The sequence below is a fragment of the Stegodyphus dumicola genome, chromosome X1 (genome assembly GCF_044657685.1).
Source record: "Stegodyphus dumicola isolate Sdum_Otavi_A_Nest chromosome X1, ASM4465768v1".
Lineage (NCBI taxonomy): Eukaryota > Metazoa > Arthropoda > Arachnida > Araneae > Eresidae > Stegodyphus > Stegodyphus dumicola.
Genome location: NC_140780.1, coordinates 184,625,601 through 184,639,496, shown reverse-complemented (window position 1 = coordinate 184,639,496; position 13,896 = coordinate 184,625,601). Strand labels below are relative to the sequence as shown.

The following is a 13,896-nucleotide window of genomic DNA, read 5'->3' as shown; positions in this document are numbered from 1 at the left end:
ATTGAAAAATGGCAATATATGCAAATGACCTGATATTACAGAAACCGCTTCAATTAGATTAGAGGGTTGTTAACTTTCTGGCAATTTCCTTTTTGGGATGATTTCTTTTAAACAAATTCATAAGCAAGAGTATTTCAAAAGCCGGGAAAAAAGAGATTTTGAGGTTGATCAGTGCAAGAGAGTTCAGGGATGAAAATTAAATGTTACCTTTTTAATGCAAATTTAAATGCAAGTCATGAAAAGGGAAGGAAAATTTCATAGTATTAGGAAAATGTAATGCTATCAGTTTGTTGTTTTGGGCTTATTTTTTAGCATTTTAATTTGCAGAGAGGATTGATAAAAGCAGTAGAAATGTTATAATTTGCAGAGAGGATTGATAAAAGCAGTAGAAATGTTATATATTTTAATGCTGAATGCGAAACAATTTTATATTATTTGGAACAGTTTGTTTGATTTTATATATATATATATATATATATATATATAATGTTGTATGATCTTAAATCCATTTAGTGCGAAAACAAGTTATATATATATATATATATATATATATATATATATAAAGGCATTGTTTTTATTTTTTATTTAGAGTGTGCTGTCTTTTAGAAGTTTACCTGTTTATGTTTATTCAGTGTTTTTTATAAGATAAATAAAATCTGAAGGGTTTCACTTAACAAATTTAGGCATAGAAATTTAATCTTTAACATCTAGTTTAAAGATTTATGATAATTTACTTTTGTTGTTATGTATTATTTAAGAAATTTGTTATAAATAATCCATATATGAATTTATGTTTTAGGATCTGAATAGCCAAAATATGTATGATGCTGGAACGGCTATGAGTGGTTTTTCGTGTTTTGTAACTCCAGACCTTGCCCGTGATCTTGCTAATGATGTTATGACTCTTGTGAGTTTATGTCCAATTTTAATGTTTATTTAATCCCGAGTGGCATCACCTCCTTTATCCAATTGAAATATTTTTTGTAACTCAATATACATTAGCTTATAATTTAAAATATTTTGCTTCTTTACTTTCTTTAATAATATAAATATTATCTTAATGAATGATGTTTTTTGAAAAAAAGAGACTAAAGTAAGTTATACAAATTTAGCGAACAAGTTCTGCATAAATACAGATCTTCATGAGCAGATTCAAAAGTGCTTTGTGACTCAAAGTGTTAAGTCATATCTTAATGTTAACAGGCATATGAATTTTTAGTTATATTAACCCGGCTTTACTCGCGCTAATTGTACGTGTGCAAGTGCTCATGCCAGGCCTACGAGGCCCATTTATGGATTTATATTTTATGCAGGTCATTAAACACCCCATTAAGCATTTACTAACAACATAATTTAAGACAATATTTAGAGCTCTAATTTTATTCAATATATGTATAGAATTTTTTAAAAAAAGTTACCAAGTTTTATGTACCATGTACATGTTAAAACAGAATGATCTCCACAGACATTTCTTTCACATTTTGTACATATTAATTTAGATTTTTGGTCCTTTGAACTTGGGCAAATATAGCACCTTTTTCTCTCAATTACTTTCTGTTTTTTAGCAGTAGGTTCTTTGCTCTTCGGAGATAGTTTTTCTTGGACATATCGAGGGAGACATGGTAGAGTGGCTCTCCGCTGTGTAGTCTTTCAGCAAATCTGTTGCAAGATCTCTCAAAAACTGACTCCGCTTCCTGTGCTGTAAGGATGGATGTTTTGAGCATTGGAATAATACTCGAGCATTGATTGCAGCAGTATTTAGTAGTGTAAAGAACGGAACCATCGGCCATCTTTTGCTGATTCTTGCAGTTGAATATGCTGCTGACATTTGGTCCACCACATCAACAGCTCCTTTCATCAAATTATAAAATGTTATTATTTCAGGTTTTTTTGCCTCACATCATTGTTATGCATTGTAGATAAGAGGTTAACATTTTTTTTTAAGGAACATACAACACTAAAGTCATGTCTTTCTGGAATGCAAACAAGGATGAATGCACCTTACAATTTTTACTGTTCACAAACTCTTTCGATATTTCCCTCTTGTTCTTTCTTATGGTGCCCACTAGAGTAATGTCTTTCTGAAGGAGATACTTTGCAAGTTCATAACTAGTATACCAGTTGTCGACTGTTACATTTCTCCCAAAATTTAACTTTTCTGTTAACCTTTTGACAACCTCAACTGGTGAATTATTTACATGATATGGGCCTTGGGGCTGAGTACCTGCATAAACTTCTAAATTACATGTAAAGAAAGTTCTTGCATCAACAAGAGCGAAAATCTTTATTCCATACCTAGCTGGCTTTTTTGCCATGTACTGTCGAAATGAACAGCGTCCTCTAAATGGTTCAAGTTTTTCATCAATTGTAACATATGATCCAGCTGTGTAAAACTCCTGACAATTATGCACGAATGATCCAAATACATATCTTATTGGGGCAAGTTTGTCCATTTCTTTTCTCATTTGCCTGTTTCTAACATTGTCAAATCTTATGCATCTCATAAGAAACAAAAAACGATTATGACATGGTCCTATTAAATATTTCTATTTCCATTCCCCAGTGTGCCATAAATCTCTCACATGCACATGGGATGATTTATGTATACCACATAAATATAGCAATCCAATAAAAGCTTTGATTTCGGAGAGTTTTGTTTTTTTAGCATCGTGTTCTCTCTGAAAGATGTCACTGATAGTGTCAATATATATATTTGTACAGGGGATGATCGTATTCAAGGTATTTTCATCCAGTAATAAACTCCAAGACTCAAGAGGAGAAGTTACGTTTTTTGCCACTCCAACATTTCCAGGCAACTTTGAAATAATATTTTGCGATAAAGTTCGAACATTTTGATGAAATTTTGTTTTCTTGTAAATTGTCTTTCCATCTTTTCCAATAAAACAATCACAAACTGAGTTAGAATCTATAGCGTCCTCTTCATCAGACTCGATTTCTTCAGACGACATATTATGCTCACTAAACCCTTCATCGCAATCAGACATTAAATCTTCACCTTCGATAGATTCGTCATCAGTCAATACTTCATCTAGCAAATTACGTAATCGTTCCATTTCTTCATCATATGTTAATCTGCGAGCCATGTTGTGCTACGAACTCAGTGCACTTCAAACTCGAAATTAGAAACACGTTTACTCGTGCCGGGCCTAAGCAACCCAAAAAATGGCTTTTTGTCCGAACAGAATAAAACAAAATTCCAGAAATGCCTCCTTTGTGCCAAAGGTCACCTTACACTCAGCTAGACCGGATGTGCTCCATTTCAGTATTAAGGGATAGGGTTTACATAGCTTTAACAAACTGATCGGCCCTCAGAAGCCTGGTGCAAGTAACGCTGTGTTAATAGATAAAATTAATTGGCACTATATTTAAAAAATTTAGCCTAGCATATTGGCCATTTTTTCTATCTTTGACTACAATTATTCTTTCTTTGGCTATAATTTTTTCATAGTAATAAATTTCCGGTATTTTTTAAAGTTTGTTACATGACATACTTATTTGCTTTTGGTATAAAAAGTTTTATATAGATTCACTTAACTACTTTGTTATTATCTTAAAAAATGTGGTAATTTATGAATTTATAACATGTAATTTTATAGTGTTGTAATGTCCTAAAATTGTATATGTTTGCAGTACTTTCTTATCCTTTTCCTGTTTGACTGACTGTTGTAGAAAATTATCATGTTTCAAAAGATGTTAAGTGTACATTTTGTGATTTTTTTAGAAAATAAAAATTCATTTATGGAAGCATGTTAAGTTTAGAGGGGCATTCCTTATGTTAAGGCATATGGATATAGGTTACAGAATATGTAAGAATATATACATAGGTGAAAATGTGGCTCTGCTGGTATAGTAATTTGTGACCCTGACTACCGTAACAATGGGCCCATTTTCGATTCCCACAGAAGGCATGGTTGTAATTGTCTGTCTCGTCATAGGAGGCAATGGTGGCCACCTATTAGGTGCTTCATAATGAAATGACCACCACTTCCAGCCCTTGTATTGCACAAGGCTGATGGTTATTAAATAAAGTGTTCAGTCAATAAAAAAAGAAAAAAAAACTTGGTGGAAAATAGAAAAGCACAACCAGAGGGGAGAAAGTAGATTACATATATAAAAGTTTAATATGATAATCAAGTATGATAACACACATCATACATTGGCTTTGAGAAATGACACTAAGATCTACTTCTAAGACACTAAGATTCTTTTAAAACCAAGATTCCTAATCTATCCTGAATTTAAAATTTTTATTAAATTTTCTTTTGCTTCTGAAGAAGAGGGACCTGTGTCTAAATGCCTCCAAAACTGAAAGAGTTTTAATAAAAATCTTAGACAAATTGAAATAATCTTTCTTGCTTGAAGATAGATACATATATTTAATTTTTCTAATGAATTTAGAGTATCTTTACAGATTGTGTCATTAATATGGCTCCATATCGTATGTTACTAATTCTCTAGATCAGGTCCATTAATTCATGAAGGCCAAAATCAATAGCACAGCAGCTGTTGTTGCCAAGGCCTTGGGACCTTATATGTGACAAGTTTTTCCAGCTTTATTCTTTTAAAATCATACCATGGAACAGTTCTGAGGGCTTCGTACTTTCTCCTCCTACCACCACCACCCTCTTAAGGAGGCTTTTATCTTTAGCATGCTAAGTGCTGCCATACAACAAAGTGCTATCATATGTACTAAGTGCTATCATACCATTACTAACACCCATGCCTCTTCTGGTATTCAGATTGGGTCCAACAATATGAAAATTGGCACTTCTAAACCACCTTAGTGATGATGATTTATTTTAGTTTTCTGAATTAGTTTGGAAACTCTCACATATTCTGTCATTAGTATGGCTATATAGATAACTACATAAGAAAGTAATTCAATACCCATTCCTATGAATTTTGTTGCATCGAAGAAAAATCATCTTAAAGTTAAATGCATGTAGTGGACCACCAGATTTGAGTTAATAAATTTCAAGGTCATACTTTTAGGATAATAGAGTAACACCTAATTAGGCTATTATTTATTTCATTAATTACATATTATTTTATGAAAATGCAATGTCAGTAGCTTCTTAGTTTATAGCTGGAAGTTTCTTTTTCTGAAGTGGTCAAAGGGAAATTTTTGGCTTATTCTAACTTCCCTACATTCCTATTTTTACAGACATCTTCATTTGATATTTTATTTCTTTTAAAGTATAGGAAACTTATGTGCTAAAGTGTCGTTTTTCATTTAGTTCTATTCTTAATGTTTTATATTGTGATTAAAAGGTATCAAATGTATATAGTTCATTAATTTTGAGGAGCCGACTGCCGTGCCCACTACTCAAACAAGTTGAAATTTATATTATTTATTAATTCTAACATTTTTATATTTAGTTTATGTTATAATAAATGTTCTTATATAACTTGTTCAATTTTTTTATGATCAAAACTAGGAGTGGACCACATGGCCCACCACTGGTTTACCAATGGTCTACTACTAGGATAGCCAAGATTTAGTCTTGCTGATACGTATATTACATTATGTGAAACAATGGGTGAAAGAAAGAGCAAAATTATGTAAAAGAAGTTGAAAACAGAAATATGCTTTCTGTTTAGTAGTCAAGCAGTAAGATATTACTAGAATAGGTTTTCAAAAGAGTTGAGAGTTACAAAATTAGCTACCCAAGAATCTATATACTTTATTTTCAAAGGATCGGTAAATTAACATGGTTCTGTCGATCAAAACTGTGAAATGCTGGATTTCCTGTGTCAGAAAATCTTTTATATGTAATGAAGAGGTGTCAAACATTATGGATGTGCCATAGTTATTACTTTCTGTCCTCTGCTATGGAATTGTGGATGTGGTAAGAATTGTTGGAAAATTCCAAGCTCATGGCTGCTCCTTGTGACTTAATAAAGATATGCAATTGTGCTGACACCTTCTGCATGTCTTTGTAAGTGGAATGAAATGTTTAGCCCTCATACTGGTGATGAAATTTACTTTGATGATACATCACTGGCAGTTGTATTCTGAAGTAGAGAAGCATCAGAAGCAAAGAATTTCTGTTTTTTGTCTGAAGCTTGCTCTTTTGGGAAAACCAAAAACCTGCATGTGTGCATAAACTTTGAGTTTGGGAATTTGATTAATGATTGACCGGTTCTAGTTTGAGATGAGAAGTTAAGAATTTGAGTTTGGTGATGCTGTGGGTTGATTTATGATTGCCAAGGTTTTTGTGAATTTGGAAGGAAAGGTGTTTAAAACAATGTAGCAGTTTAATTTGAATTTGACTAATGTTTATTACCATTCTTTTTCATTGAAGTTTGTACACTGAACAGTTGTGTTTTTCCATTTTCTGCAAATATTCTGTCTGCTAAATCCCAGTATGGAAAAGATTATTGCTATGAAAGATCTAACTGAAGGTACAGTTACTTTTATCTGATTTTGGAGATAGAAAGGAAGAAAGCTGTTAAGATGGATTCATCAAGTTGAATTTAATTTCATCTGAAGGTTTGAAAATGTGAGAACAGCATGAATTTGTATGAGACAAAGGAACAATTTGATTGATTTTGAATGGTACCTGTGACAGCAAAGGGATATAAATCCACATGCAATTTGTGGGAGTGTGAGGAGAGGCTTGTAGTTTAACCAGAGTAATTTGGTATTTGTGATGCTCTAAGGATTGTGAGATATTGGTTTAGAAATGTGTACGAATAAACTTGTCAGTGCCATGAGCTATCATTAAGCTGTATCTGGTGATGGAGAAAAATGCATTGAAAAGTTGTGTTAATTTAAGTTGCATGATTTCCATTGATTGCTTATTTTCCTGTGGTGTTTGCTGAAACTGTAATTCTGCAGAAAGCACTATGCAGAGATGCACCAATTTGGTGATTTTCAAAATCATGCCAAGCAATGGGCTAAAGCTCATTTTCACCTGTCAAAGACATAACTATATGTACTGACTCTTGCTTGTATTTTTATTGATAAATATACTTACTATGTCACTTTTAAAGAGGCAAAATGTTTTTCAAAAATGTAGACAAAGTGTGGTCATGTTTACTTCCTTTAGAATTTTCACGAAATCGTATCTTCTGTCTGTATGCAATTAGGATTTTTTTAGCTGCTTATGGTGGTTATGACAACTGTGGGCAACATATGCAACATAATAAATATCAGGACTATGTAAAAATAAAATCTACTTCAAGGGCAGTGTAATTTTTTGAAAAAAAAAAAAATGCATTATATTTTGCAAATAATCGGCTACAGAAAAACATGCAACGAAATTGATGGTATCGTGTCTGGGTCAATAACATGGGCAAATGTATTTTAATTTTCGATTTTTTTAAATACCTTTTTTTCACTTTAAAATTTGTAGCTTATGTGTCTTATATGGCATAAGTCAAAAAAAGTTTTGCTATCCTCTTGGCAGAATTTTTTATTCTCCTGAAAAAGAGGGACCTGTATCTGATTGCTCTCAAAATTGATAGAGCTTAATTTAAAATCTACTCTAAAATGAGTAGACCTGATTTCACGGTCTAGTTTAATTGATAAAATGTATGACATTACCAGTAGTAAATGAAGCAATAGTAAAATACATGGCACACACCATTGCATACTGTATTTCTGAATATAGGGTGGGTCAAATAAGATCTACTAATGTTAAACACGGGTAATAATCATTTATTTTGTTTAATTTTTTATACATTAAATATATTTTATGGAAATTATGTATGGAATATGACATCAGAGAAATGTCCACCATTTTTCTCAATACAGAAATTGGTTCTTTTTAACGCATTTTCCATTACGACCATGACAAGTTGAGACGGATGGATCATCTGCAACACTCTGCCGCATAGGCACCTCTTTCAGGATGGTTGGCCACTGAACCCAGTTCCTCTAAACGACCGACCAAACTCCTAATCATGAAGGCTGTGAGAGCTGATCTTGAATTAAAATATTGCCGATATTTACGCTGCATCATAACAATTGATCGTTGACAAGAATAGAAAAACTCTATAATTTTAATGCATTATTTTGTACTGTATGGTTCCATAATAAATTTTCAAGAATTCAATTATAACCTACAAAAAGAAAAATATAATTATATAAAAAAATAAAGTTATTTGTGCTTAACATTGGTAGGTCTTATTTGGCCCACCCTGTAAAGCAATACAAAGTATGTTAAACAGAGTATGCTCTTTTCCTTTGTATAAATATCAGGCATGAAAGTTTTCCACGTTTTCGCGGAATTCTGCTTTTTTTGAACGTCACCCGGGCTGTTTCTGAGATCGATGCAGAACTGTTGAGAAATCACGACTGGCAAATGTGTGTGTGTGGGTGGAAATGGAGGACATGCTCTCTCTCTTCCTCTTTTCTTTGTAAAAAAAACTTTACATCATGCCATCGTATAATATTACGCTGTGTTAGCGATCAAACATGGAATCCCTTGTTGCGAACTTTTCAAGTTTGTCTGAGCCGAGATCGCGAAATACGTTGTTTCACATCAAGGCAAAGTAAGTGGGGCTTATGTGGAAAGGCGGAACTAGATGCATACGAATATCGAATCAAAGAAGAGCGAGCAACCATCAAACGAGAGCTGACTTCAATAATTTCAACGATCGGTGCTGGCGCCATCTGTTGGACATACGGATAACCACTTGCATTCTCCAGTAAACAAAACTCTATGTAAAAATTTAAGGAATGCTCATAAACTATATAAAGAAGAGCTAGAGATAGAAAAGGAGGAGCGAGAATCTAAAAAAAAAAAAAAAAAAAAAAAAAAAAAGGCAATTAAACATTGCAGAAAATAAAGAAGAAAATAAAAAAGTATCAATGGATTGTATAAAAGCTGCTATAAAGAAATTACGACAAGCTCGCAAACGGAAATTAGAAAAGTTGGCTGCAAAAGTAGCAAGAAAGAAAAAGCTTTTTCCCTAAAAATTTTTAATCAGGATCGAGCAAGGCTGAGACAAAATAGCTATTTTTTGTATTCCTCCTTTAATTATATGTTATTTTGTAACTATATTGTCTCACATGAGTACTTTTTCTGGTGTTATATAAAGTACTGTTTATTGAGCTAAAAGTGAAGATAATTAAGAGCTATAGTAACAGTTATATTTGCCAGAAAATGGGCAGTAATATATAACATAAATATGTATATTAGTGTGTTGTAATGTTGTGTACAGTATTCATGTATCAATTGTTAAATTAAGTTACATAAAGAGCATCTTAAAGAAGGTTAATTCATTACAACCTCTTGGTGATTTATTGATTTTTTTTTTACAAGATAAAATTAATAGCAAAATAGTAAACACAAGAATTATTTTAGTTTAATTATATGAATATGTTTAATACTTTTTATACTAAAAGGTTGATATTTTATCAAAATGTGTTTTTTTGAGGTCACACGTGCGCAATTAGTTTTTGTGTAATTCTGTGTCCGTGCGTTGTTCAGCTTTTTTTTTTGCCAACTTGCACTTTCAAGCCTGAAATATAGGCGTTTGTGATACTTTAGTCTGATCTTTGAAAGACGTGGAGTAGTGTATTTGCACTGTACATTATGAGGTGTTTCGAAGGATGATGTAAATAAAAGAAAATCACAAGTGAATGCAAAAACAAGGAAAAATAGGTTGAACACTGCCTAACCATGGATAGCTGTGATTTTCTATTATTATATTTACATTCATCTAAGGAGAAAAGAAAGATGATTTAAGAAAAATGTTCATTTGATGGATATACCTGACCCAAAATAAAAATTTATGCAGACTATTTTTATTCCTTGTATCTGAAATATCGATGCGGATGTTCATGTCTATGATTTCTATAGGAAGGTTGCACTGGGTATATTTGAATTGGTATGTTTTTAAAGTTTCCATTCCCTGATTCTCTGTGTTAATTGGAGTTAGGAGGGATGCCAAATTAGTTGTTAAATTTTAGAAACCCATTTAAAAAATGGTTGTTAATTTCCAATTTTGAAAATGTATTGAGAAGCATCATTTTAAATCAGTATATATTAAAAATCAGTATAAAGTGCACTTCTTTGCGCACTTGCACAACCCTATGCTCTTATTTAACCAAATCATATAAAAGCACATTTATTTATTAATAATTTAAAGTTTAAAATGGGATTAAATGTCATTGGACATATTTGACATAATTTATGACTCTTTGCTTTATACAAAGGTCAAACTTATCTATGGCATTGATAATAAAATCATTACAATGTGTTGAACCTAATAGTCTCTTTAAACACATCAGTTTCAAATTTTTGTATGCTTCATGGAATTTAATACTGCAATGAAATGAAAGGTAAATAAAGCCTTGCAATCAAAAGGTTTAAAATGTACATAAAGCTGTTCAGTTATTAGGGGCATTACTCTGACATCACATAGTGAATAGTGTGTTTTTCTTATTTTCTCTTCATGAAACATAAATATTAGCCTCTTTAGAATGTCCTCCACAAAAGCATCCTTTTCCTTAGGCAGATAGTTTTAATACATATGCATTATTGAGTTAAACGAACAAGCATAATAGAAGGATTTTTCTCTTTTTCTTTTATGAAAAGTGACAGAAAGTACTCTAGACAAACATGAAAATCTAGCTTTAAAGATAAATACTTGAACAAAAAAGTGTGACAAGAAGTTATAAAAAAAAAGTTAGTGAATCATAGTATCAAAACATCATTTGATAAAAGAACTAATTAAAAAAAGTAAATACATTTTTTTCATAGTAAAAGTGAAAGGAAGAAAATGAAAGTACTTTAATTTCGCATCTAAATTGAAGGTATCAAAAATTATATGAGAAAGCTTTCAATTTCTATAATTGGTAAAAAATTTATGTCTATGGATTTAGCTAATTTAAATATTAGGTTAGGTTGAATTTGGCAAAGCCAACAACGACTATCTACCTAAGGAGAGGCATGCTTAGGTGTTTTAAAAAATAACAGCTTCTAATATAGCATATAAATATCCAAATGATATAAATTCTCCAAAATTTCCATGAGAAATATCTAGTCTCTAAATTAAAATTAGATGTTTTGTTGATAATTCAGGAGTACCGTTTAATTTAATCACATATGAATTTGGAAACTGTTCAGGATACTTTAAGCATTGACAGTTGCCATTGTTAAAGTGAAGAATGCTTCATGGAACTTAATAAAAAAGTGCAGTATATTCTTTTGGCCTAAAAAGCTTTCAGATATCTTTATTTTCTCTATGTAATATTAGAGTATGAAAAAATATTCTCTATTTTACTCTGTTAAAAGGAAGAAAAATTATAAAGAAGACAACACTTTTTATATGATATCAGTTTATTAGCTGTTTATCAAAAATGTTTTTTAATGCTTTTTTTTAAATTTACGCTATTAATCTTATGAATAATGAAGTTACAAATATAATATGAATTGTGGTGATAGCTAACTTTGTTGAATATAAGGGCATAGAGATACAGTTAATTTGATTGCAAATAGAGGTACATATTTATCTCTTTGCCTCAGGTGAAAAAATACCTTGGTATGGCTGTGATGTTAATTGGCCTTTTTTGATTTAGCACATATTTTAAATAATGCTCTCCTGCACTCTCAAAAGACTGTAACCTTCAAAAGCTTCTGAATTAGTAATATGTGAGCATAGCTGTATTTGATGGTTTTTCATTTACCAGAATCTTGAAAAGTCAGAAAAATTAAACTCTTTTTCAAAAAGGGAGGGAAAAAATATATACATATATATATGAGCTGAAGAGACAAAATATTATGACCACCTACTCAACATGTTGCACGACCTTTGATCTGCAAAACAGCTACAACTCGCCCTGGTAAATGGCTCAAGTTCTTGGTAAATGACCAGAGACAGGTTTTGCAAAATGTCTAAGCAGCGTTCATTCAAAGTTGAGATATTCTGACATGGTGGTAATTGAACTCTAAGCTGCCACTTCATGACATCCTGAAATATGCTTTGCCAGGTTAAAATCTGGCAAGTTAGATGGGCAGGACATTAACTGAAATTCATCCTTATGCTCCTCAAACCACTCCAATATAACTGGAGCCTTGTGACATGGAGTGTTGTCCTGTTGAAAGATTCCAATCCCAGTTGGGAAGACATGCTCCATGTAAGGATGTAACTGATCCGCTGTTATGTATAGAGATCCCGCAGCTTTCATGGCCTGTTCTATCACAACTAAGGGTCCCAGAACCACCAGTGAAAGAACCCCCAAAGCATAGTACTACTACCTCTGACTTGTGTATGACCTATTGTACGGGGGGGGGGAGACATTGATCCCTGGAAGGGAGTGCCCTGACACGACCATTGACGTGATGAATGAGAAATCATGATTCATCTGACCAGGCAACAGTTCCATTTATCCATGGTCCAGTCTCGATGTTCCTGAGCCCACTTTAAGCATAGTTGACAATGATGGTTGATTAATAGAGGCACACAAGGGTGACATTTGCTGTGCAGTCCCATATCCAATAGTGTTCTGCTGAACTATATGTTCTGTAACACTTGCACTTGGACCTACATTGTATTGGGCTGTCAGCTGAGTTACTGTCTGGCACTGATTTTGTTCAGTCTTCAATGTTCTTTTTTTTATGATGCGTAGACATCCAACACATTGGCATCTACTGCTGGTTTGACCGACATTTATCCACTAACACCGACAAATCATAAACAACGTACTAGTCATGCATTTTCAGATACTCATTCTGAGTCTTTAGGCCATTACGATCTGCACTCTATCAAATCTGCTTAAATCAGCAGCCTTACCCATCTCTCATAGAAGTAAGTGCAAGAATAGTTCCTTATCTTTTCTAGCAGCAGCTAAATACCATTCCTACTTTATCACATGCCCTCCATGCCATCCAGACAAGTTCAGTAAGAAATGTGGGGATGGACATAATGTTTTGGCTCGTCAGTATACACACACACACACACCAGTCCTCTCAAGTAACGAAAAGTTCACGTTTTAAGTGTTATTTAGTGACAAAAATTAATTTGCATGAAAAAAAAGTGAATGAAGTGTTAATGTAATTTTTTTCTTGCAGAAAGAATATACCAACCTTTTATATGATACAGTACTAGTATTATCAAGCCTTAGCTCTTCCCTTTGCCCATTACTGTGCCACTGATTATTCTTTTCTTTGAACTATAACTGTTCTATCAAAGTAATCTGTTAAATGTATAATTGCTATTAAATAATATTATTCAGAATTGACTACATTGTGGGTCTTTGCTATAAAAAGTAACTGTGTCAGACACTTTTTCAATCCATTGTTACTATAAATTTCTCAAATTTTATTTTGAAGCATCACAGTAGTTATATATATTATGAATGGGGTACTGTTATTAAGTTCTTTTGGGAAATGAGCAGTTCTTTTCTGAATTTGATATTGCTGTTTAAAAATTGTACATACTTATTTTCATTTTTAACCCTACATTCTCTTGTAAGTGTTTGCATACATATAGTGACATTAGGTAATTTCCTTAAATTGTTCAAATTGATACACTGAAACTGTCAATATTTTGTAATTTTATTGCTGTTTATTATTCATTGTAGTTTAGCACTGTGAGAAGTTTATTTATTTGTACCTTTTGGCAAAATAACCGTAAATAACCTTGATCAATTTTTTAGATGATATTCATATCATTATTCTTTTTTACCCATTTTAGCTGTCTTCTACAAAACCTTATTTAAGGAAAAAAGCAATTTTGTTAATGTATAAAATATTTTTAAAATTTCCTGAAGCATTGCGTCCTGCTTTCCCACGTCTGAAAGAAAAACTGGAAGATCCTGATCCAGGTAAGATTACTATTGAAAATGAATTTCAGTACTTTGCATGTTAGTATTTTTATAGCATCACACTTTAGAAATTCTCAAAATGTATTGTCTGTACA

The 13,896-nt window shown here is 32.3% G+C and overlaps 1 protein-coding gene across 3 annotated transcripts in view; it reads left to right on the top strand.

Moving 5' to 3' along the window:
• LOC118186050 (AP-3 complex subunit delta-1-like) overlaps window positions 1-13,896 on the top strand; it is a 401,929-nt gene that overhangs the window by 68,273 nt on the left and 319,760 nt on the right. For all 3 annotated transcript variants that reach the window (XM_085808093.1, XM_085808094.1, XM_085808095.1), the window contains exons 5-6: window positions 800-907; window positions 13,672-13,801. In XM_085808093.1, coding sequence (XP_085664219.1) covers window positions 800-907; window positions 13,672-13,801 — 238 coding nt within the window. The remainder of the gene's footprint in view (window positions 1-799; window positions 908-13,671; window positions 13,802-13,896) is intronic.